This window comes from Callorhinus ursinus, unplaced genomic scaffold (assembly GCF_003265705.2).
Source record: "Callorhinus ursinus isolate GAN/ISIS: 27379988/994484 unplaced genomic scaffold, GSC_fseal_2.0 scaffold5, whole genome shotgun sequence".
Lineage (NCBI taxonomy): Eukaryota > Metazoa > Chordata > Mammalia > Carnivora > Otariidae > Callorhinus > Callorhinus ursinus.
In genome coordinates, this window is record NW_027397067.1 from 41,986,633 (window position 1) to 42,012,955 (window position 26,323).

General features: G+C 40.1%; 1 protein-coding gene, 1 long non-coding RNA gene and 1 pseudogene across 6 annotated transcripts in view; 2 read left to right on the forward strand and 1 right to left on the reverse strand.

Annotated features, from left to right (window-relative positions):
* The window catches only part of LOC141372819 (uncharacterized), a 61,425-nt gene extending 61,069 nt beyond the window's left edge, over positions 1 to 356 (reverse strand). For both annotated transcript variants that reach the window (XR_012378267.1, XR_012378268.1), the window contains exon 1: positions 222 to 356. This is a non-coding gene — a long non-coding RNA (uncharacterized lncRNA). The remainder of the gene's footprint in view (positions 1 to 221) is intronic.
* On the forward strand, positions 231 to 26,278 carry NDUFAF6 (NADH:ubiquinone oxidoreductase complex assembly factor 6). 4 transcript variants are annotated; one of them, XM_025870858.2, is made up of 9 exons: positions 231 to 667; positions 7,283 to 7,382; positions 9,088 to 9,210; positions 13,514 to 13,570; positions 18,193 to 18,295; positions 19,322 to 19,455; positions 19,891 to 19,992; positions 23,772 to 23,828; positions 26,135 to 26,278. In XM_025870858.2, exons 1-9 carry the CDS (start codon positions 342 to 344, stop codon positions 26,261 to 26,263), a joined length of 1,131 nt encoding a protein of 376 aa, XP_025726643.2. In that variant the 5' UTR covers positions 231 to 341; the 3' UTR covers positions 26,264 to 26,278. The 4 variants fall into 4 exon arrangements, with proteins under 4 accessions (XP_025726643.2, XP_025726644.1, XP_025726645.1 ...); XM_025870859.2 differs by having other exon boundaries at positions 529 to 667; positions 7,283 to 7,386; XM_073892987.1 differs by lacking the exon at positions 231 to 667 and adding an exon at positions 5,435 to 5,455.
* On the forward strand, positions 15,455 to 18,181 carry LOC141372818 (large ribosomal subunit protein uL23 pseudogene; annotated as a pseudogene).
* Positions 26,279 to 26,323: the final 45 nt, after the last annotated feature.

Sequence of the window (26,323 nt, forward strand, 5' to 3'; positions counted from 1 at the left end):
TACCGCATGAACAGTCCGGGCAAATCTGCAGGCAGGTGTCACTGGGCTTCAGACGTAGGCAGGGATGGCTTGGACCAGGGCAGGTCTTGGCAACTAGACCCAGCTCTAATATTTGAAAGGCCGCGGGTAAGAGTACCAAAGAAGGCTCACATACCACGTGATAAAGACTTAAGAGTTTTCAGTTAAGCTAGTAACTGTCAACATATTCTCTATCCTCCTACCTCGATAAATACATTTTCAGAAGGACCTGGAAGGAAGGCGGAGAGCCGGGGCGGGGTCCGCCGGATTTAGGCGGGGTTTTTCTGGAACCCAAGAGGCAGAAGAGCGCGGCGACGGCCCAGATGCAGAGGACCACAGCGACACCTGGCTCCCCTCCGAGCTGCGTCCCCGGCCGCCTGCCCGCTGCCGAGAGCTGGGCGGGTGGACCTGCGGAGGCGTGGCGGGGTCGGAGGGCACGCGGCGGCGGTGTCATGGCGGCGTCCGTGCTGGGCTCCGCCTGCAGCCCGCTGAGGCTCGGCGTTGCCGGCCTGTGCCGCCGCCGGCCGCCCCGGAGCCTGGGGCCGCGTGCGCGGCGGCTCCCGGGGCTCGCAGGGTCCGGGCGGAGCGCGGCCGCGGCCAGCGGATCGGGCGCCTCGGGCGCCGACCGCTACTGCATGGAGATGCTGCGGTGAGCGAGCGGCCCGAGGGGGCCCGGGTGGGCGCGGCGCGACTCGGGGCCGGCCGGGGCGAGCGGACCATTGCCTTGCTGCGTTCCGGTTGGCGGGGAGCGAGGCCACGGGAACTTTCACGCCGGTCACAAAATTGTGGCAAAACTCCTTCGTCTGTCACCTTGACCGAGACTTAATGTTTATACCTAGTTAAACGTACTGCATGCACACCTTTGAAAAATTTGACAGACGACTAGTAATTTTTAGCTGAGTTCTTACGTGTCAGGCACTATGCAAAGTACAAGTAATTTACTTACTCTTCGTTACAAATTGTGACGCACAAATGTAGACCTACCATTTAGGGTTCTGAGAATTAAAGCGTTTAGAACACTGCCTGGCACAAAGCAAGGGCACACTGAGTACAATATAAGCCATTATTATCATATTTAATGGATGAGGATATGGAGGTTTCGAGAGATTAGGGAATTTACCTGAGATCAGTAGAATAGTCTCAAAAAGTCAAGGCCTGATGACAATTTTGTTCACCCTGGTAACACCGGAAAGGCTTGGCACATGGCAGTCGCTGTTAATCATGTGTGGTTGAGTTAGATGAATCAGGTCACCAGGTGACCCAGTGGTTCTGGGCAGGCTCCAGCCTTGGAATTGGGCCTGACTGCAAAGACAGTGGCTTAGGCCCTGCTGCCCTTCTGCTGCCTTTGATTTATAACAGTGGTGAAATGCTAAGTACCTGGTCTTAAGAACTGAGAAGTGCCAGGATCTTTAAGCTGCCTTGGATTTGATTGGGCTAATAAATCCAATTTTTTTGAATTTCATTTTAGCACACTGTAGCATAACAAAACAATTCCCATGCATTTCAGAATTTTTAATTCACTTTAAAAAATAATGTTCCTGCCCCACTCTGTTTGTTGATTACTTATAACTGAAACAAGATAACAATAGTGGAAATCAGAGCAATAAGAACTTGTAAAAGCCAAAACTGCTAAAAAGTTATAGTCATTTCTATATATTTTAAAGTTATCATTTTTTGATGATAAAAAAACACAAGTTACCAAAATGTTTACCACCCATATCCACTTTTCTAGTGCAATTTTTGACACTTGTAGTGGCCTGCCTTCCCTATCCAGGGGTGAATAATCACTCTTCCTTCTTTTTTTTTCTTTTTAAGATTTTATATATTTTATTTGAGAGAGAGAGAGTGAGTGAGAGAAAGAGCATGAGGAGGTGAGGAGCAGAGGGAGAGGGAGAAGCAGACTCCCTGGTCAGTCCCGGGACTCCAGAATCATGACCTGAGCTGAAGGCAGATGCCTAACTGACTGAGCCATCCAGGCACCCTACTCTTCCTAATTTCTTATGTATTATTATATGTAAGTAATAGTATGATCATTGTATTACATATAATATATATATTTCTATATATGTAGTATATATAGTACATATATTACATATATATTACTACATATATGTAGTATATATATTTCTACATATATAGTGTGTATATATATATACTACATATATATAGTATATATATAAAATGATCATACTGTTCTAGTAATAGTCTATGGGTGTCACATGATAGTTTTCCCAAATATATATTTACAAATGGGCAGATATTTAATCTGTCCATATAGGTATTTGAGTGGAATGGATGCTTTTGACTCTAGTGATTTATTAAAAAGCCTGGATTTTGCAGGCAGACCTGATCTGAGTTTATTAATCCTAGGTCCATCGCTTGGAAAAGTTACTCACATTAAGATTCAGCTATTTCCTCATTTGTAAATTTCTACTCCTACTTTATAGCCTGGTTATGAGGATTAAATGCAACGATGTATATAAAAATGCTGGCATATAACATGCACAGTAGTAGTTTTTATTTTTATTTATTTTTATTATTTTTTAATTATAATGTTATGTTAATCACCATACATTACATCATTAGTTTTGTTTTTTTTTTTAAGATTTTATTTATTTGACAGAGAGAGAGATAGCGAGAGCGGGAACACAAGCAGGGGGGAGTGGGAGAGGGAGAAGCAGGCTTCCCGCCAAGCAGGGAGCCTGATGTGGGACTGGATCCCAGGACCCTAGGATCATGACCTGAGCTGAAGGCAGACGCTTAACGACTGAGCCACCCAGGCGCCCTACATCATTAGTTTTTGATGTAGTGTTCCATGATTCACTGTTTGCAGTAGTAGTTTTGAAATAAAAACAAAAATTTGTTTTTGTTTAGAAAGATTTTATTTTTTTAAAGATTTTATTTATTTGAGAGAGAGAGAGAGAGAGGAGAGAGAGCGCATGAGAGGGGGGAGGGTCAGAGGTAGAAGCAGACTCCCCACTGAGCAGGGAGCCCAATGCAGGACTGATCCCAGGACTCCAGGATCATGACCTGAGCCAAAGGCAGTCGCTTAACCAACTGAGCTACCCAGGTGCCCCTAGAAAGATTTTAGAAAGAATTTAGAAAGATTACAATTTCTAGCTTCTGATTGTCCATTTATCTTTGCAGGATTTGGCCTCTGCAATGATCTGGGCAGGGTTGTTTTGGACATGTATCTTATGTAAGGCCTCCAAATATTGAAAAAGATACCAGGCCAGAAGTTCAGGTTAGCCAGCCAGAGCTCTGCTGGGAGATGAGGTTCCTGGGACTATCTCAAACCTAATTTACATAGGTTTCTTGGGGGTATGGTTTTGAGGAACCCCAAGACTGCCTCAGGCCTTGGGATTAGCGCTATAAGGAGGTAAGGAGGTGCTAATGGTGATCTCTGAAAGTGTACCTCTTCTCCATTCTCCCACAGCCACACTGGGGAACCACTTTTTTGTGCCTTGGTGGCACAGGTCCATGGAACTAGAACTAGCACAGCAATCCTAACACCAGATATGCTTATTTTTCATATATCTGCCTCTCTCTACCAGACTGAAATCTATACCTATCTTGAGTGTCTAGCACACTGCTGGTGCATAGTGGGCACTGGATAAATGTTACAGTGAATGAATGAATGAAAGGTTTTTGGCCCTGTTGCTGTATAAAACCACCATAGTATGGAATTTCTCACTATCTGGAACAGTTCTCCAATAACTGGACCTTGTTTGGCTACTTAAGATACCTTTGTCTACCAATAATCGGTATTAATAACAATGATCCTGAGTGATGAAGAAATGGTTAAATATTCAGTATATCTTACTCAGTGTAAGGAGGTTGGTAATATTGTTTAGAAAAATTTCCAGCCAAAATTTTAAAAATTTTAAATTAAAATTAAAAAACTTTACAGGGAAACCCTTCTCTGTAGAGTATCTTATTTCCCGAAGGTTGTTACCATACTAGTGTGTCTTCATTTTTCACTTCCCTGTAAGAAACCTGAAGTACTTCACATATTGATTATTTTTAGGAGATATGAAACAGGTTATCAAGCCTCATTTTGCAAATTAGGAAATAGATGTGGCAGGAATCATTTCTGTCAACTCCTTGAATGGAAATTAAGATTGTAGTCTTGATTCCTAGTCACTATTTTCTCACTGTTTCACATTAACATCCTAGTGTTTTAAGCAGTTTTGAAGTTCAGAGACTTTTATATTAAAATTAAAATTTAAAATATACCTATATGTATTTAAAAGTAGAAATTATAGAGCTGTTTTGCCCACACTGTCCATTTTGTAGCTGCAACCACTTATGATGAGATTTTTAGTAGAGCTATTTTGTGATAGAAGGGTTACTTGTCATTATTGCTTTCTTTTGTTTATGTGGAAGTTGGAGGACATTGTGAAGGGTGCGGCTAGAAGAGGTTTAAGTTCTCTGTGAGGCAGACAGCAAAATGTAACCAATTGAGGGGTGCCTGGGTGGTTTAGTCAGGTGAGCGTCCAACTCTTGAATTTGGCTCAGGTGGTGATCTCAGGGTGGTAAGATTAAGTCCCAAGTTGGGCTCTGCACTGAGCATGGAGCCTGCTTGGGATTCTCGCTCTCTCCTTCTGCCCCTCCCTCCTGCTCACATTCTTTCTCTCTCGAAAAACAAAATTAAATTAAATTGAAAAAAAAAGTGAACCAATTGAAATGTGGGAGTAGTCTGAATTTCAGTACCTAAACTCCATGGAAGGAGGTTGGACCCCCTTTATTTAGATTACTGTTTTTTTTTATTTTTTTATTTTTTTATTTTTTATTGTTATGTTAATCACCATATATTACATCATTAGTTTTTGATGCAGTGTTCCATGATTCATTGTTTGTTCATAACACCCAGTGCTCCATGCAGAACGTGCCCTCCTCAATACCCATCACCAGGCTAACCCATCCCCCTACCCTCCTCCCCTCTAGAACCCTCAGTTTGTTTTTCAGAGTCCATCATCTCTCATGGTTCGTCTAGATTACTGTTTTATAGGAAATAATGTTATAATAAAGTTCCAATGTATTATAGTGAAACTAGCCTTGTCGATAGGCAGTCATCCTATGATGTATATAATAAGGATTATATCGTTTTAAACTTTTTATTTTGAAGTAATTTCAAATCGATGGAAATTATAAAGATAATACACAGAGCTCCAATATACTCTTCATCCAAATTCCCTCGTTGTTAACATCCTGAGCATTTGAGAATAAGATGTAGACATGCCCCATTCCCTCCCCTTAATATGTTGGTGTGTATTTTTTTAAGATTTATTTATTTATTTAGAGTGAGCAAGTGAGAGAGTACACGTGTGAGTGGGGGAGAGGGAGAGAGAGAGAATCTCAAGCTGACTTCCTGCCAAGTGCAGAGCCTGACGTCGGGCTTGATCCCACAACCCCAAGATCATGACCTGAGCCAAAAGTAAGAGTTGGTCACTCAACCGACTGAACCACCCAGGTGTCCCTTGGTGTGTATTTTTTAATACACACAAGGGTCCTCTTCCATGTAACTATAGTACAAGCATCGAAATCAGGATATTAAAATCAATCCAATATTGCCATTGAATCCACAGACTCCATTCAAATTTTGCTGATTATTCAATTATGATTTTCATGCATCCAGGATCATATGCTACATTTAGTTGTCAAATCTCTTTAGTCTTCTCCAGCCTTGCAGAATTTCTCAGTCTTTCCTTATCTTTCATGAGGTTGACAGTTTTTGAAGAGAACAGGCCAGTTACTATGTAGAATTTTCTTCAGTTGGGTTTAATGTTTCCTTGTGATTTATACATTTTTGGCAGGAATGTTACAGAAGCGATGCTATGTTTTTCTTAGTATCATTTCAGGAAGCACATGATGTTGATTATCCTATTTCTGTGGTGTGAACCTTTTATTACTTGGTTGAAAAGGTATCTTTTGGGTTTCTCCCCGGTAAATTTAGTTAATAAGAAGGTTAATTAGTAACATATATTTTGTGAGGATATACTTCACAGGTATGTTAACATTCTGTTTTTATCAAACTTTCACCCATTTAATATTTTAAGATATTAATTGATGATTTTTGACTGAATTGTTACTTTGATAGTTATCCAATGATTATTTAAAAATTTTTCAGTATGTCTTCCAGATTTATCAGTTGGCATTGTACTTCTGTCAAGTTTCCTTCTCTTCTTATTCATGCATTCTTTTATATTGGCGTGGGCTTACGGCATTCTTTTACAATCTGTTACCATCATTATTTTTTAAAATAATTTTTTATTGTTATGTTAATCACTATACATTACATCATTAGTTTTTGATGTAGTGTTCCATGATTCATTGTTTGTGCATAACACCCAGTGCTCCACGCAGAATGTGCCCTTTTTAGATCATTATTTTTTTTTTAAAGATTTTATTTATTTATTTGACAGAGAGAGACACAGCGAGAGAGGGAACACAAGCAGGGGGAGTGGGAGAGGGAGAAGCAGGCTTCCCGCTGAGCAGGGAGCCTGATGCGGGGCTCGATCCCAGGACCCTGGGACCATGACCTGAGCCGAAAGCAGACGCTTCACAACTGAACCACCCAGGCGCCCCTATCATTATTTTTTTCTGATGCTCAGATTGTCCCAGACTTAGTGAGAACTTGGTCAGGCCAGTTGCTTTGTCATTTTGACAAGTCCCTCCACTCTGAATATTTCATTACTTTCTGTCCAGGAAGATGTTTCTGGCTTATCTTGTATTTTCCCTGCCCCAGCCCTGACTTAGTTCCTCTTCCAATGAGCCCTAGTTTCTTCCAGTGGAGAATGGTATTTAGGAACCAAAGATCTAGGTGTTAGGTGTGTTCACAGATACTGGGGTCTTGGGGAATATCATTGCTTTTAGGCTCTCTCAGCAGAGGCTGCTAGGAAACGTAAGTGTACACCCAGGCGCACACACCCACGCGCTCATATTATTTTCTGTTTTTCTGTCTTGTTTGTGTCTTTATCTATGTATTAAAAACTTCAGAAAGTGATTCTGAAACAATAAAATTATAAGTACTGTATAAGTCCAAATAAATTAATAGAGATTATTTCTTTTTAACTGGTCTGGGATTGGGGGCAGATACATTTTTTGTAATTTTAAGGAAACAAGTATAAAATATAAGAAATTTCAGGCCTATTTTGAATTGAAGCCTCGATTTTTTTTTCAGTTAATTCTAGTCAGCATTTTTGTGTGTATGTACAATTTAGAAAGTGAAAAGTGACTGTCTTTTTTTGTCTATTTGTTATAGGAAACGAGATTATGAAGGCTATATATGCTCTCTGCTGCTCCCTGCAGAATCCAGAAGCTCTGCTTTTGCACTGAGGGCCTTCAATGTGGAACTGGCTCAGGCTGGTATTAAAATACCTTCAAAAATTATTTGCAAAAATGGTGATAAAATGTGTGTTGTAATGCTGAACAATAAAGAAATAGTTATAACTTATATGTTAGATGTGCATAAGGTCTCTGCTGGTGATTTCTTTGTCCTGCCATTTAGACTTACCAATTCAATTCCAAAAATAAACTATCTAACAAACTTAAATGTTTGTCATGATATCAGGGTTGTGGGATCGAGCCCCTGGGTAGGACTCCTCGCTGAGTGTCTGTTTAAGATTCTCTCTCTCCCTCCTCCTCCACCCCTCCCCCACTTGCATGTGTGCACTCGCTCGCTTTCTAAAAAAAAAAGAGAAAAAAATTACTTAGTAAAGGAATGAGTTTATTTAAATGTACATACAGAAAAATTCACTTTTTGTGGTATACAGTTCTATAGGTTTCATACATGCATAGAGTGATGCATTCACCACCATAGTCATGAAAAAAGAACAATTCCATCAACCCCCCAAAATTCCCTCATGTGCCCCTTTATAGTCAGATGCTCCCCTCACCCATAATCTTCTGCATATCCTTCTGGTTCCATTATAAGAGCTGTGAGCATGCAGAGCATGAGATAAACTACTACTTTTTTGAGCCATTATTTCTCTATTTGTAAATGGGTATATTGGTAATGACCCTGTGAGTTTGTGGTGAGGACTGCAATCAGATAATCTCTGGGACAGAACCTAGCAAAGGGCCTGACACTCTTGGACATTTGATACATGTTACTTCCTTCCCTGCTTCCTCTAGAAAGCCCCTGGTTCTATTTCCTAGGTTTATCTCCACACTTGACATAATTTTATCATCACTAATCCAATGAAGATTGTTTTTCTTCTCTTACATTTATTTTTAAAAATTTTTTTTATTATGGAAAACTTTGAACATATATAGAATTAGAGAGTGTAGCATAATAAATTCCCATAAACCCATCACCCAGCTCCACCAGTTACTAATTTATGGCCAATCTTGATTTTTCATCTCTATCCCCACCTACCCCGTCCTCACCTCCATCTCAAATAAATTTTTTCATCTGTAAATATTTCAGTATGTATCTCTAAAAGATAACTCATTAAAAAAAACTATAGGGGCGGCTGGGTGGCTCAGATGGTTAAGCATCTGCCTTCGGCTCAGGTCATGTCCCACATCGGGCTCCCTGCTCCTTGGGAGCCTGCTTCTCCCTCTGCTTCTCTCTCTCTCTCCGTCCCTCTGTCTCTCATGAATAAATAAATAAAATCTTTAAAAAAAATAAAAAAATAACTATAATACCATTGTCATAGATTAAAAATTTAATAACTCCTTAATATCATTAAACATCCAGAGTTCAGATTTTTCCCAGTTGTCTCTCTTCAAATCAGGATTCAGATAAACTCCACATACTGCAAGTGGTTCCTCTATCAAATTACTTTTAATCTAAATGTCCCCCCCCGGTTTTTTTCTTACAATTTATTTCTAGAAGAAATCTCTTATTTTGGAATGCAAACCTTGAAAACATTGGAAGTAATTTGCAGGTTACTTAGGAAACTCCTAATGACAACAATTTAATTGATATATAGCTTCAAGGAAAAATTAAATGTAAAGAACTAAACTTAGTTTTTGGCTGAATTATGTGATTATGCAGTCACAGATACTGATTTTGAGACTGCGAAGAGTGCATTTATTAAGGTTTTTGAACGCTGTTTACAGGTTAAGGACTCCGTCTCTGAGAAAACAACTGGACTGATGAGAATGGAGTTTTGGAAAAAAACAGTAGACGACATATACTGTGACAGCCCACCCCAGCAGCCTGTGGCCCTCGAGCTATGGAAGGTAAAAACAAAATGGTACTTTTAATTTTTAAGTGTTATTTGAGCATACCTTTTGGTGCATACAGTTTGGCTAGTGGCGATGGGGAATCTATCCTGAAAATAATGTTAGGTTCATGTAATGTTCAGAGCTCTGTTAGTTTTGACAAAGAATTTAAAATCATCTGCTAATAATTTGCACAGATCTTTAGTGAATTTCTTTATTAAAGGAAAAAAAAAGGAATCTGGTCTCTTTGTGTTATAAGTTATGTATTTATTTTCCACATATTTGCTGTAGAAATTAAGCCCCACAAATTTTGAAGCAGTGGCAGGTTAATTGTCTGTTCTGTCTGCCCAGCAGTTCCTTATTCCAGGGCTCCGATCCATACTGTGGGCTGTAGAAAAACACATACTGATCTTTGGTGAAGGGAGACTTGCCCTCACCATTGTCCAGACACAAATATGGGCTAGAGAATTCTTTGGGTAGCTAGATGGATCTAGCGAAAAGTTTCATGCACAGCTCTGCAGAGTTTGGAAATGTGCTACACCATGACTGAAGGAAGGGAATTAGGTGTCTTTTGTCAATGATCGTGTCTCCACTGTAGTGTCATGAGTGCCAAAAGACAGGTTCTGTGACGGAGCCACCGAACAGACCTGACCTGCACCTCTTCTCAGGTCTGCCCACCAGCAGAGGCAGACCCTATTCCGGGGCCCTCTATTGACTTCACAGAGCCCCAGTAAGGGTGGAAAGCCAGGCCCCCCACAACTGGAGACTGAGAAGAAAAAGTGGCTGGGAAGCTAGGAGTATTAGATTAGTTGTTTACCTCTGTTCATCTCACTTTAAGAACCTCAACCTTGGTGACTCCGTTTAAAGAAAAGTTTCTCTAAAGCCTAGAAAAACAATGATTTTATACACAAACATCAGTGCATTGGGGATTTATGCTAAGACTTGCATCAAAGGTCCTGGCGTTTGTCAGGAAACATCATGGAAGACCAGAGATTCCTTCAACACAAATTTATCTTGTTCTTGGCCTCTCTTTAAAAAAAACCCAGAAGACGTGTCTGAATTGTAGAATGTTTACACATGTGCCAATTTGTCCAATTTTGATAGCTGCTTAAATTTGGATGATTGCTGCTGGGCAGCTTTCTGATATGACCAGTGTTGAAGTTAATATGAATATTTGAAAGAAGCAGGTAGTGTGCAGAGCAGTTGTCCCCACTGCATGTTCTCTCCCCATTCTGCTGGAGCATATGCTTATTGGACCACTGTCCCGTAAAACCTGCCATTGGTTCTTTGGAGAGGGGCAGGTTCTTTTAGAAGATTAGATAAGGAAAGAGTGACAGCATGTTGTTCAGAGGGCACTTTTCTGCCACAGTGATTCATTGGTGCTTTTAGGGTACAAAATAGTTGCATATCTATAATTACATATATATTTCATATGGGCTTCTTCATTTCTCCGTGTATTAATGTTAGTTGTAGTTTGAATTTATGTTTATAGCCAAAGTTATTATTCTATTTGGCATCTGTTTCCAAAATTGTTGATACTTTATTCAGCAGATTTTCAGCTTCTTATTACATACTTGTTTTTTACCTTGATCTCTGATTTCCTCCAGAATCAGATGGAAGAATTATATTTTGCAGTCAAGGTTAACTGCAGCTGGTATGGGTTCAGCCTTGAGTAAACAGGAATCTGACTTTCAGTGGTTAAATATTTCTTGAGTACTTTAAGTACCAGGAATGGTGCTTGATGGTGGTTGCAAAGATCAAATATGCCTCACTCCACTTAGACACATACAAAATAAAGCAATATCAGGATTCTGTATGACTGAGGAATCCCAGGCTGATTCCTGGGGCTGGGCAGAGACTTGTGGGGAGTCCTACCATGTAATAGTGGCAGGGCTGAGAGCACTTTGCAGCCAAGGCCATGCAGCACTTGGAGCTTCTGTTAGGTTCCTGCCGAGCAAAATGGGCTCTGTGCTCCCTGCTTCCACCCTTTGTCACATAGATGTGTGTTGATGAGTATGCTAACTTTTACATTTTGGTATCGTGACATCTTAGAGTCTTAGGTGGAGTATGGGACAGTCCTAAGATTTTGTTTCACTACCATATTTATTTATTATGAAAACATACTTCATTGTTGACTTGATAAGGAAACAATGTTTTTAAAACTTACTTGGAAATAATTCCAAACTTTCAGAAAGGTTGCAAAATTTAAAATAGTACAAAGAACACTTCTATAAGCTATATCCAGATTCACCTGTTGTTAACATTTTATCCTATTAATGATTTGTGCAGTGCTCACTTACATGTGCACGTGTGCTCTGTGTGTGTGCTTGCACGTGTGCATTTACACACTCAGAATTTTTATCTGAATCACTTGAGTGGAAGTTATATACATCATGGTCCTTTATCCCTAAATACTTTAATGAGTATTTCCTAAGAATAGGGATATGCTCTTCTGTAACCAGAACAGTTATTGACTTTTGTAAATTTAACTTTGATATAATACTTCTATCTAATTTTCCATCTATATTCCATGTTTGTCAGTTTCTCTGGTAATGTCCGTGGTAGTATTTTTCCCCCTCCAGTATTGGATCCAGTCTAGGGTCAGGTATTAGTTGTCATGTCTCTTTCGCCTGCTTAATCGGGAACATTTCCATAGCTTCTCTTTGTCTTCTAAGACATTGACATTTTTGAAGAGTATATAGCCCCTTCCCCCCTGCTCTTCTAAAGCATTCCTCATTTTGGAATTGTCTGATGTTTTCTCATGACTAATTCAGATTATGTGTGTTTGGCCAGAATACTGTGAAGGTGACATGTTCTCAGGGTGTCATGTCTGGAGGCACACTTTGTCCATCTGTCCTTTATTGGCATTGTTTTTTTTTTTTTTTTAAAGATTTTATTTATTTGATAGAGAGCGACACAGCGAGAGAGGGAACACAAGCAGGGGGAGAGGCAGAGGGAGAGGGAGAAGCAGGCTTCCTGCGGAGCAGGGAGCCCGATGTGGGGCTCGATCCCAGGACCCTGGGATCATGACCTGAGCCGAAGGCAGACGCTTAACGACTGAGCCACCCAGGCGCCCCCTTTATTGGCATTGTTAATTTTCATCACCTGGTCAAGGTGTTGCCTGGTTTTCCCAGTCTATAATTATAATCCCTCTTACAAAGTAATTGACTTTGGGCGCCTGGGTGGCTCAGTTGGGTAAGCCACTGCCTTCGGCTCAGGTCATGATCCTGGAAGTCCCGGGATCGAGTCCCACATCGGGCTCCCTGCTCGGCGGGGAGTCTGCTTCTCCCTCTGACCCTCTTCCCTCTCGTGCTGTCTCTCATTCTCTCTCTCTCGAATAAATAAATAAAATCTTTAAAAAAAAAAACCAAAGTAATTGACTTTCAGACTATGCATGTGTCCTCCTTCTCATCAGTTTCTTCCTAAACTTAGCATTCATTGATGGTTCTTGTCTGATTCACTCTTTACCTGTGATGATTGCAAAATGATGATTTCCAGACTCTAGCACTCCGTCAACATTACTGGTTGGCACTTGGCATTCTACCATGAGGAAGAGCTCTCAATCTCCTGTGTTTATTTGTCTATTAATTATGGCTATGAACTCATGAATTCCTATTTTTTCTAGTAGTTTATAATTCATTACTATATTTCATTGTTTTGGTGTTCAAACTGGCCCAGATTTGGATAGTGGGAGCCCTTTCAAACTGGCTCCTGTGTCCTTATGACATGCACCCCCATCACTTTTGGGGGCACTTTCTGTTTTCTGGCACAGCAAGATATTCTAGAATCACCCTGAATCTCCCCTGCCCGGCTCTGGAATCACCATTGCTCCAGAGCCTCGTTTCCTTTGGGAGAAATAGGACTGCTGACCACGATCTGAGCACTACATGTGCTTTTTCCTACTGAGTGTCTTTGTTTGCTAAGATAACACTGTGCCCTGTGGATTATTTTCTTTAGACCTTTAGTTATTCTTTTCATGTTTGGAGAAGTGGTTATTTTCACTAAGTAGAATTTTTATCCTATGGAAAAAAGTTTATGTGGGATAAAGACGCATAGAAGTCAAGACGCATCATGTAGCATAAGAAAAAAAGTCTAGTGGAAATGTTTTGGATGTACCATCTGTACTTGGAAATGTTTTGAAATGTTTTCTAGGGACATTTTCTTTTCCCCTGATACTTCTTTAACGTGGATGTTTATCTGGTGATGAGTTATTACAAATGCTTCCTTACCTAGTTTTGTATTTGGTTTGTTTATTTTATTCAGGTCTGCTGAAGTCATTTCTAGTACTTTATAAAAATTTATAACACTCTTGTTTTTTTAGGCTGTCAAAAGACATAATCTGACCAAAAGATGGCTTATGAAAATCATTGATGAAAGAGTAAGTTGAAATTGCTCAAGTCTTAAGTATTTCTTCCTTTTTAATCTGTAAGCTAATTCCTCAGGGAGGAAATGTTTTAATATGTGTATAATATTTTGGAGGAAGGAAACTTTTAGAGGACTGTGCCATTCTGTCCATTCTCCCTCACTGCATGCCATCCACCTCAGCCCCCTGCCCCTGTGTCTTGAGTGAGACAGGCAAACACAAGCACCCAGGCAGAAGTGTATGTGTGCACACCTACAAGCTACTGTTTTGTGGTTTTTGACTTTTTTTTTAATGGAAATTTTCGGACTTACACAAAAGTAGAAAGAATAGTGTAATATACTTTCATGTATCTGTAACCCAGCTTTAGCTATGAACACATGTCTACTTCTGTTTCATCTATATTCTACCAACTCCTCTCATTAAACCCCACAGTATTATTTTAAAGTCAACCCCAGATATCATATTAGTTGATCTGTAAATACATATGTATCTTGAAAAGATTTAAAAAGTGCTTTAGAAAACATACCCACAATAAATGATCATACCTTAAAAAATGACAGATAATTCCTTAATATCATCAAAACTTGAGTAGTCGTGCACATACTTTTTTTTTTTTTAAAGATTTTATTTATTTACCTGACAAAGAGAAACACAGCGAGAGAGGGAACACAAGCAGGGGGAGTGGGAGAGGGAGAAGCAGGCTTCCCACCAAGCAGGGAGCCCGATGCGGGGCTCGATCCCAGGACCCTGGGACCATGACCTGAGCCGAAGGCAGACGCTTAACGACTGAGCCACCCAGGCGCCCCAGTTGTGCACGTACTTTTATGTACACCTAGTATTTGGATCTCTATCCAGATAGTAGAGGCAGTAAGGAAAGTCTGATGGTTCTAGTGAATGGAGTACTATACTACATTCTAAGAACTGAGTTCTAGGTCCAACCAAGCATACAAATTGCTCTCTGTTCTGGGCTAACTTATATAATCTTTCTGACACATTGTTGGCTCAGTGTTCTCATCAGCCTGATATTTATCACATACTGTTGTCATGAAAATGTTAAGTTTAATTTATTTGGCTACAACCCATTAATAACCATACGCTATAGTACTTACAATACAAGCCAAAATAGGAGATAATGCTTTAGCATTTAAAAAAAATTTGCTCAGTTGGCCTACGGAGTTAATTGGCACTAAAAAGATCTATTTTTCAGGTGTTTTCTGTTTTGTTTTGTTTTTAAGATCTATTTATTTTAGAGAGAGAGCGCATGTGCACGTGTGTGTGTGAGGTGGGGGGTGGTGCAGAGGGAGAGGGAGAGAATCTCAAGCAGACTCCCCGTTGAGTGTGGAGCTTGTTGGGTTGGGGGGGGGGCTCAGTTTCATGACCCTGAGATCATGAGATCATGACCTGAGCCAAAACAAAGAGTCAGAGGCCTAACTGATTGAGCCACCCAAGCCCCAAAGGTGTTTTCTGTTTTTATGAAGTGAAGACAGAGAATTCAAGACAGAGATAACTTTTTGGTTTAATGGAAAATAACACTTGGCATTTGTGGGGAGGGATATTTGAGAGTAAAAGACTGGGATCAATCTCCCACATTGATCTTTAAGTTCAGTGTAACCCCATAAAAATGCCAGCTGCCTTTTTGCATAAATTGACTAGCTGATCCTGAAATCCATATGGAAATGCAAGAGACCCAGAATCACTAAAGCAATCTTGAAAAAGAAGAAAGTTAGCTTCAAAGTTACAATAATCAGACTATGGCGGATTGGCATGGCATAGACATATAGATCAACGGCAAAGAATCGAGAGTCCAGAAATAAACCCATATATTTATAGTTAATTGATTTTTTTGACAGGGGTGTGAAGATAATCCAATGGGGAAAGAATAGCCTTTCCAGCAAATAATGCCAGGACAACTGGACATCCACATGCAAAGGAATGAATTTGGATGCCTCTTTACACCATATACAGAAACTAATTCCAAATAGGTCAAACACCTAAATGTAAGAGATAAAACTGTAAAACACTTAGGAAAAAACATTGGCATAAATCTTTGGGATTGCAGGTTAGGCAGTGATTTCTTAGATATGATACTAAAAGCCCAAGCAATAAAAGGAAAAAATAGGTAATTGGACTTCAACAAAATTAAAAATTTCAAGAAAGTGAAAAGGCAGCCCATGGAATGGGAGAAAATATTTACAAGTTATATATTTGATAAGGAACAAGTATGTAGAATATGTAAACAACTCTTATAACTCAACAATAAAAAGACAAATAACCAATTTAAAATTGGGCAAAGGATTTGAGTAAACATTTCTGCAAGGAAGATCTACAAATGACTTTCATTAGGGAAATGCAAATCAAAACCAGAAGAAATGACTCATTTACACTCATTAGGATGGCTGTAATAAAAGAGATGAACAATAACGCGTGTTGGTGAGGATATAGAAAAATTAGAGACCTTCATATATTGCTGATGGGAATAGGAAATGGTGCAGCCACTTTGGAAAAACCGTTTGGCAGTTCTTCAGAAAGTTAGACATAGAGGTACCGTTGACCCAGCAATTCACTCCTATATTTATATGCAAGAGAAATGAAAATGTGTGTCCACACAAAACTTGCACACAGACGTTCATAGCAACGTTATTCATAACAGTCCAAAAGTGAGAACAACTCAGAGTCTATTAAGTGAATAAAAACATAATGTGGTATATCCATACATGGAATATTATTAATAATTTCTGAAGTTAAAAAGAATCAGGTACTGGCCTTGGAAATCCCTTTTACAAAGATGGTGCTGAAGGCTAAGAAGGAAGCTCCTGCCCCTCCCAAAGCCGAAGCCAAAGCAAAGGCTTTGAAGGCCAAGAAAGTGGTGCTGAAAGGCGTCCATAGTCACAAAAAAGATCCGCATGTCACCTACATTCGGACGACCCAAGACACTGTGTCTGCAAAGGCAGCCCAAATATCCTCGAAAGAGCGCCCCCAGGAGAAACAAGCTTGATCACTATGCCCTAACTACTGAGTCAGCCATGAAGAAAATAGAAGACAACAACACACTTGTGTTCATTGTGGATGTCCAGGCCAACAAGCACCAGATCAAGCAGGCTGTGAAGAAGCTCTACGACACTGACGTGGCCAAGGTCAACACCTTGATCAGACCTGATGGACCGAAGAAGGCATATGATCGACTGGCTCCTGACTATGATACTTTGGATGTTGCCAACAAAATTGGAATTATCTAAACTGAGTCCAGCTGGCTAAATCTAAGTTTTTTCACCAAAAAAAAAAAAAAAAAAAAAAATCAGGTACTGATATATGCTTCAACACAGATGAACCTTGAAAACCTGCTAACTGAAAGAAGCCAGATACAAAAAACTACATATCGTATCCCTGCATTTTTTTTTAAAGATTTTATTTATTTGAGAGAGAGAGAGAGAGGGCACACAAGCGGGGGGGGGGGGGGGGCAGAGGGAGAAGCCGACTCCCCGAAGAGCAGGGAGCCCAATGTGGGGCTCGATCCCAGGACCATGAAATCATAACCTCAGCCGAAGGCAGATGCTTAACCAACTGAGCCACCCAGGTGCCCCATGTATCACTGCATTTTTATAAAATGTCCAGAACAAACAAATCCATGGAGACGGAAAGTGGATGAGTGGTTTGCTGGGGGATGAGGGAAGGGGGAGATGGGAAGTAACTGCTTAATGGATACAGGGTTTCTTTTTGAGGTGGGGAAAACATCACAGGATTAGATGGTGGTGATGGTTGTACAACTTTGTGAATGAATATACTTTACCACTGAATTGTACATTTGAAAAGGGTATATTTTATGATATGTGAATTAAGTCTCAGTTTTTTAAAAATGTAAAAGATCAGACATAATTTTTTTCTCTGGGATCATTGCTGGTGCCATTTTCTTCTGATTAAAAAAAAAAGGAAGGGGTATGTTTCCTTAGTAATAGAGTCTGTAAATGTATTATTACAAAAGTAGCTAGATGTTCTTGCTCTGAGATGTGCATTTTTCTGTTTCTGGAATAAAATAGTGTGATCAGGTAACATAATCATCCCTGTTACTTTATTGAACATGGTTTCTTTGGGGTGGGGGCTGGTTATGATCTCCTTTCCTTTTCTAGGCACCTTTTCTTTATTAAGAACATGGACTTAACAGTTAAAATGTATGGGTTTGAAACCTGTCCCCACCATTTATTTAGCTCTGTGACCTCGGGCATATTACGTAATGTATCTGTGACTCAGTTTCTCCATCTGCAACATGGGAAAAGCATTAATTCCTTATCTTTTGGGAAGAGGTTTTTAGGATTAAGCAAATGTCTAAGGTGCTTAAGTGAGAATTCAGTTCTGTTTCTCATGATTCCTTGGGCTTTCGAAGGAATGAAAAATTAAACTAACCTCATGTCTGTGGTGATTTGTGCACTGACATTATTCCCAGGGTATTATTTTGAGGGGTGATTTGTAAGTATTGAATGTGTAGAACTTTAATATTTTAATTTTATTTTAAACTTATTGTGTACTAAACAATATATACTAATTTTTTTATTCTTTGTTCTTTAGGGCAAAAACAATGGTGCCTTTTCTTTATAAAATATTGACAATTCATCAAACTTTATTTGCATTTTGTTTGACTATAGGAAAAAAATTTGGATGACAAAGCATATCGTAATATCCAGGAACTGGAAAATTACGCTGAAAACACACAGAGCTCTCTTCTTTACTTAACACTAGAAATACTGGGTAAGTCTTTTTTCTGTTTTATAATTCTCTTTTTCAAAGGAAATACCCTTCAGACTTGATTCATAATTTGACAGTCTGATTAGTTTAACACTGAAGTTTTTCTTTGCACCACCAATAAAGGAACAGTTGTTTTTGTTTGTTTTTAAACAAGAAGGGGAATATATAGCTTTCTTTGGAGTACAGACTAATCACAATACTCAGGCTCATAAAAGTACTTTAGCTACCCCATGGGACTACTGTAATTAATACTCTGGTAATTGCAGATGATTTTTCTTTTTTAAGCGTCTCCTACAATTTGGAAGGCCTGGGGCCTGACGCTTTCTGTCAATAATACTTCCCTACATTAAAAAAAAAAAAAAAAGAGTAGCAAATATAAAACTGCATTTCTCAAAGTTTTTATGAGATTTTTCCTTTTCTTTCCTCTTAAAAATAAATAAAACGAATTTAGATGATACTTTTCCTCACCTGACTTTAAGTTGGTGAAGTCTTATTGTAATAAGGAAATTATTTGGACCAAAGACAACAGCCTCTCTTTTAAAGAAGGTCATATATCTTTATGTCACCCGAAAGGAATAACCCAGGTCCCTATTGAGATTCCCAGGCCTCTTTTGCCTGTACGCCCAGTGACATGTTTGCCAACACAATGAAAGGAGGGAGCAAAGAGCAGAATGTTTGTGAGGCGTATACTTAAAATGAGGTCATATGGAAATTGCATGGAGAAGAAATGGAAGACTTCTGATGGTTTTTCAAGACAGCTGATTAAAATTCCAAATGTGTTCTCGGTGTGCTGTAGTCCGAGGAAGACTCTTTTATTTAAAAGTTGGGGTTCAGAAACCTGTTCATTGGTAAACAGTCAGCTTGTTCTCATGCCCAGTTTTCTCAAAGAAGTCCTGTTTTTCAGATATAAAACATAGGATCGGCACCTGCTTTTCCATGCGTAGGTGGTTTCTCCAAGCTGCTTCTGTTGAGTTGTTGTACATTTAAGGAGTAAAGAGCAGCCCTGTTGCTTAATTTCTGAAATCATAGGTGTAAAGGATCTTCATGCAGATCATGCCGCAAGTCACATTGGAAAAGCCCAGGGCATTGTGACTTGCTTGAGAGCAACGCCCTATCATGGAAGCAGAAGAAGGGTGTTCCTTCCCATGGATATTTGTATGCTGGTAAGACTGTTACTTGTTTCCTCTCATGATTTACCTCAAGAACTCGGGGAGGGCCGTGGTCTCTTGGTTCTTTGCTTCATCTATTCAAGTAACTGCTTTGAAATGAATGCTGATTGCCTTTTGGCTCCGGTTAGCAAGTCAGAATTTTATCAGTCAGGCACTTCGGTCTATGAGGGATCCATATGTTTGTTTTCTTGCTTGTATAATTTTGTTCTACCTGCAGTGGTGATTAATTAACATCTTGTTGCATATTCTTCTAGGAGTGTGTGTGTGTGTGTGTGTGTGTGTGTCTGTATACATACACATGTGCATCTACATATATTTTCAAAGCAGAATAGGCATTATACTGTACATACTATTCTATCACCTGTTTTTCTTGAACTAAGTTAAAGTGTGCCTTTATATTCCTGATGTGATATGTATTTTCCCACACAGCATGGGGTTTCACAAGAGGATTTTCTACGGAAGAACCAGGATAAAAATGTGAGAGATGTGATATATGACATTGCCAGTCAGGCGCACTTGCACCTGAAGCATGTAAGTTGCCTCTCTGCCAGACTATTTAGGAGATGGCCATTTCTAGACGTGGCCATTCCTAGAGCATGGTTATGGTCGCCGGCCTTTATTCCGTTTCTCACTGAAATCCCAGTAGGTTTATTTCGGGGACTATTGTGAACTCTCCAGTTTTTTACAGTCCCCCTTTCTCCTCAGCGGATGAACACGTGCTTCCTCAGCTTCCTCGGTGAGCCCCTGCCTGCTCTGTGCCCCCACCAGCTCTCGCTCACAGGGGACAGGCTGTTTCTCTGCCTTGCCAGGGCCGATGGCTCCTTTCCCAGGGGCTCATGGCCTCAGCGTCTGCAGCTGGCCTGATAATTCGCCCCTTTTCTGGGCAGCCTGTGGACCCTTCTGTGGCTCATTTCCCCCTCCCAGTTAAACTTTTGTGAGTAAGTGGTCCGTATTCATCATTCCCTCAAGGCCAGCATCACCCCGGCACTGTTCATCATGCTATCATTTCGCTTTGCTCCCGCCTACTCTAATAAGCACTACTAAGTAATCTCCTTATTGCCATGTTTAACGGGCACCTAAAACTCTCATTCACATTAACTCTTTCCGCTTTTGACACCATAGACATTTTTTCCTCCTTGAAACTTTCTAATAATATCTTTTTCCCTTGATTCCCTGACCTAAACTGGTTCCTGATTTCTCCTGCATACCACTTTCAGTGATTCCTAAGAGTTAGTTCTTCATGTTTTCTCAAACTGTAACTTGTCTTCTGTTGACTCCCCCCACCCCCACTTTCTTTTTTTTTAAGATTTTTAAGCAATCTCTACACCCAATTTGGGGCTTGAACTCACAACCCTGAGATCAAGAGTCATGTGCTCCACTGACTGAGCCAGCCAGGTGCACGCAACCCCCCCTTTCTTGAAATTATGTTCTTTATTCCAATAATGCTATTCCTTCCCGATTCTCCTGGAACTATTCCTTGATTCTCATGATGCTGTTTCTTCCTGGTTCTCCTTGTGAATCCTGCCTCCCCCCCCTTTTTTTTTTTTTTGAGCTTCAGTGGATCCTAAAGACTTGTTATTTACCTGCAAATCTCAGGGCCTTTGTACTTGCTGTTTATCTGCCTGGAAGATGCTCTCCAACCCCCAACTCCTCCACACCAAACCCATAGTCAGTATTAAATATCACCTTATCAGAAAGATCTTTCCTGGCCACTGTATCTAAAATAACATCCTCCCGGGGCGCCTGGGTGGCTCAGTCATTAAGCATCTGCTTTCGGTTCAGGTCACGATCCCAGGGTCCTGGGATCGAGCCTTGCATCGGGCTCCCTGCTCAGCGGTGAGCCTGCTTCCCCCTCTCCCACTCCCCCTGCTTGTGTTCCCTCTCTTGTTGTGTCTCTCTCTGTCAAATAAATAAATAAAAATCTTTTTAAAAAATAAAAAAATAAAATAACATCCTCCCTTTCCATCGCCCTCAGTCCCTTTACCTGGCTTAGGACTTTTCACTACCTGACATACTAAAAGTTTGTTTAATGCGTCCCCACCTCATAGAATGTAAGAGACTTTGGTTCTATGCTGTATTTCTTCAGCATCTAAAGTGCCTGGTACATTATAGGCACTCCGTAAGTACTTGTGAAACATTAAATAGGTAATCAGATTGTAAGCTTTTTGAAGGCAAAGAATCAATCTTAATCTTTTTTTAATTTCCTGAAGCACGGTATAGATAAAATACATGGACTTTAGACGAGAAATTACCTAAAACTAGCAGAGTTTTAGGTAAGATCTGAGAACACAACAGAATCATTAAATCAGGAAAGCCCTGTGTTGGAACCTTGGAACCTGAATAGTCGCCAGTTGATGGACACTTAAGGCACCTGAAAAATACAGATTCCCAGGCCTCACCCCCTGGAGATACAGTCAGTCTGGGATGGGGCCAGGAATTAAAATTTCCGAATGATTTTAAACAGCCACATTTGAAAACTACTAGTTTGTAGGTTATGTGAACTAGGGCCCTGGAAAACAGGTTTGGAGAAGAGTACTGAAGGACTGAAGAAAGAGTATGGAGTCGGGGAGGCTTTTGAGAGGCACTGGAGCGCGGGAGATGAGCGTGCAGACTCTGGAGCTGGAGCCTCACTTTCAGTCCTAGCTCTGCCATTTACTAATCGTGTGACCTTAACCTCTGTGCCTCAGTTTCCTCCTCTGGGAAAGAGGGTCCTATTAGTACCTAACTCAAAGGGCTGTGATTTGGATAAATGGGTTAGCATGCATAAAGGCTTCATCACTGTGCCCGGCATATCGTAAGTGACATGTTTCCTCGTTGTCACCATCAAGTAGAGCAGGGACAGTCATGTTGCACATGGGAGAACCTGGCCAGCAGTGTTTGAGACGAGTCTGGGGAAGGCGAGATCGGTTAGGAGGCTTATTTAGGACAGAGAGAAAGAGGATCTGACGTAGAGACGGTAGATGTGTATATAGGTTCACACACACACAACAGAGGTGGAATCAGCTAGACTCGAAGACAGATTGGTTGTGGCAGGATCAGGGAGAGGGAAGGCTGCAGAGTTCAAGTTTAGGTAGTGATGGTGCCCTTCAGAGACTACAGTGAAAAGCAGTGGCATGCTGGTGCTGATCAGTAGCCTCTGGACCAGCTGTTGGACATCACTGAATTTAAGGGGATTCGAGAACATTAAGGGAGACAGGCTATTGAAGATGGCTGGATTGTGGCTTTGAAGGGAGGTCAGAACTGGAGATAGAGATTTAGGAGTCATCCACATAGAAAGCCTGTGGTTAAAGCTCTAAGTGTGGATGGTATTGTCCAAGGAGAATGTACATCTAGACATGAAGACCAAGCGCAGAACCCGAGGCCCACCTCCGCCTCTCAGGTCAAAGGAAGACGGGCCATTTATTAGTGATCAAAGAAGTAGGTGCACTAAGAATCGGTCTCTTGGAAACCAAGGGAGGAGAAAATTCTAAGAAAGGGGAATATTAAAGTTTTGCATGCTGTAGAGAGGTTGAAAAGATGGGTATGGTGATTAAGTAAATCTTGGATGATCTTGAAAAGAGCAATTTTAGTAGACAGGTGAGGGTAAAACCAGAGTGCAGGGGGTAAAGATGTCAGGAAGTAGAGGCGATGTCTGACAATATAAACGAAGACCTGTAGACAAGAGTGGGCATGGTGAGTGCAGGATGATGGGCATCAGTGTGAGTGGATCAGGGTTTCATAGTCCAGGGTAGTAGTGAGTTAGGTGGGATAGGTGAAGTTGGAACCAAGATGTGGAGGCCTTGGAACTCCAAAATGAAGACATAAGACTTGGTGTATCAGAGAGTTAAGTTAAAGAAAGTAAAAATAAAATAGTGACTAAGAATGTTCATTTGGCTGCCTGAGTGAACTGAACAAAAGGTTGAGAATGAAGGCAGGAGATCAGTTAGGATGCTCTTAAGTTCACATAACCAGGAGATGCCCACCATCTAAGCTAGGGCGGTGCCGGGACTTGTGAGTGCAAGTATTTCTTCCTTCCCCCGCTCACTACAGAGCTACAGGGCCAGAACTGTAAGATGTTATAAGGCAGCTGGAAAAGGCCAAAGCCAGTCTGCCAGAAAGAATGGGATTCTTATTAAAGTACTTTTTCCTGAGTCCTTTAGGCTTAAGAAATTAATTTTAATTGGCAAGAGAGCTATTTTCTTGCCTTTGAGAGAGGCCCTAGCCGTGTTGTTAAACTTGTAGTGTTGCTTTGTGATCACTTTTAGAGGCAGAGTGTTTATTTCCAGAAATACTTACGTTTGAAACCAGTTTCCTTTTGTCTTCCTTTGTAGGCTAGGTCCTTCCAGAAAAGTGTTCCTGTGAGAGCATTTCCTGCTTTTCTTCAGACGGTAAGTAGATTAACAGAGAAGGCTGTTGAATTAATGAAACAGATGTGTGATCTCTTTTTCTATTTTGTAAAGTTCCCAGTGCAGTTCTTTAGCGTGGGACTTTGTTTTTGCTTCCCTCCCTTCTGGTGGGTTTTGTTCGCTACGTTCTGCTTTTGGTGACAGCCGTGCCTGTTTCTGGGGCAGGTGAGTGGAGTCACCAGACTGCATAGGTCTATATGGGTGTGTGGGGGTGTGTGTGTGTACGTGTACAACACACACCATTAGCCAGACTTTCCTTTGGATCAAATCCTTATTTGTGAATGTCCAGCTGGGCTCTGATTCGGAGGTCACATTTCATCTGTATTTTAATGGAATTTTCTCCTAGTTGTAAAAACTACATCCTCAGAACAGAGATTTGGACAATATAAAAAAAAAAAAGGAGACAACAATCACCTATAATGCCGGGACCCAGACATAACCACTGCTTATTCTGTTCTTTTTTTTTTTTTTCAATGAATTTTTGTGTATAGTTGAAATCACACTTTATATGTCATTGTTCTACTTAACAAGCATCTAGCGACATCATTAAAAATATTTATAAATACAATATTTAATGGCTATATAATATTCTATCATGTGCTGGCATCTTAATTTCATTAACTATTCCTTATAACTAGATATTGTAAACTATTAAAATGAACATAGAATTCTTAGAGATGGAAAGCTGATCACAAAATATTAACTATCAATGTTACAGAACATCATGAATAACATGAGCTCTTTTTTCAAAAAAAGAGAACATGTGAAAGTACATTAAAATATATTCAAAGTTTTTTTCTTTCTCATTCTCTTCTAAAAGTTTTAATATTTGATATCTACAAATGAATATGGTCTATCTATATATGTGTGCACGTGTTAAAGCATAATGTCACGAACATCCCTGAGCTCACCACTCAATCCAGGAGCGAGAATGTCACCATCAAACCACACTCTTGTGTTTTCCCCCATCTCATCCCCCTGCCTCTGCTTGCCTCCCCCAAATAGCTCTCTGAATTTTGAATTTATTATTCTGTTGCTTTTATTCCAAAAGGGCTTTTCCCCGTTTTATATATTCCTAAACAACATAGTTTAGTTTTGGTTTTGAGCTTTATAAAAATGGATCATACCTGTATGTCTTCTAGGTCACACATTTCACTGCAGTACATTTCATTGTGTGACTAGTGCTTTTTTTTTTTTTGTCAAAGACCTGGATTGTTTGCCAGTTTTTGGCTAATACAACACACAGCAGCTGTGCACATATCTCCTGTTGTACATATCTCTAAGTTTAGGGTTTAAAATGTAGATGCTAAATTTGTACGTACATTTGTCTGTGTGTGTGTGTGTGTGTGTGTGTGTGTGTGTGTGTGTGTGTGTGTAGGAAAAGAGTCTGGGAGAAAATACAATCCCTTTTGTTGTCTTGGCTCCTCCGGATAGTCTAGCGAATCCAGAGCAGGGCCTGTGCGGGATCACACAGCTTGTCCTGCAGACACTAGGGGGCGCTGTGCACGTGCACTGAGAAGGCAAGAGGTGCCTCAGCCACGTGCAGTGCAAAACTAAGTGGCTTCTCTGTTTAATCAAGTTATTGCAATAAACTTAAAATGTACAAATTAATAAAAATAACTGAAAATCATAAAATAAAGAGCACGGTCCATCGCCACTGTTTTCCACCCTACTCCCCAGTCCCCACGAAAGCTTAATCAAGTTTTGTGTGATGGGGGACACGTGGGGTGACATTTATAGGGACCTGTGGTTGTTCTCCCAGGTTACAAATTGTTTTCTAACAAGAACACGGAGACCCATTAAACTTTTCCACAAAATAATTTTCTTTTAACAAACAACTTAAGCTTGTCCTCAGGGCACAATGCATTTGTACAGGGGGAGGTGGTGGTGGTGTTCAGTGTCCTTGATGGAAACACCTCCTCTGTTTTCTACAGAATATAGTAATAATACCTGACAAACAATAATTTCTCTAATTTTTTACACAGTTTTAAAAATTTTTTACACATTTTGTGTAAAACAAATTACAATAAATTTACGTTCTAAAAGTTATGATCAGAATTGACTTGAAATTTCTAGTACTAGCTCTTTGATGCTGTTTTACTGGTCTAATAGAAACTTCTTAGATGTTTTTATTTTCTTCTCCCTTTTAAAATTCTCATTTAAATTCTTAGTACATAGAAGACCATCTCCGGGAAACTAAAGTAGCCTTAATACTTAGAATTTTTCTTTAGTTTCTCTAAAAACCTTAATCATTCTGTGACCTCATGACCATTATTCTCCTTTTCCAGGTTGCTCTGGAGGACTACTTAAAGAAAATTCAGCAGGTGGATTTTGACATATTCCACCCATCTTTACAGCAGAAGAATACGTTACTTCCGTTATCATTGTATATTCAGTCATGGAGAAAAAGTTATTAAAATAATTTTATGGCACTGCTCTTTACTTTTATTAGTTTTACTAAAGTATACTGGTTAGGG

Excerpts from the sequence above, each read along its gene's own strand:
- NDUFAF6 (XM_025870858.2), top strand. The coding sequence starts at position 342 with ATGCAGAGGACCACAGCGACACCTGGCTCCCCTCCGAGCTGCGTCCCC. Across the intron at positions 668-7,282 it reads TACTGCATGGAGATGCTGCG|GAAACGAGATTATGAAGGCT; the intron begins GTGAGCGAGCGG and ends TATTTGTTATAG. Across the intron at positions 19,456-19,890 it reads CCATGGATATTTGTATGCTG|CATGGGGTTTCACAAGAGGA; the intron begins GTAAGACTGTTA and ends TTTCCCACACAG.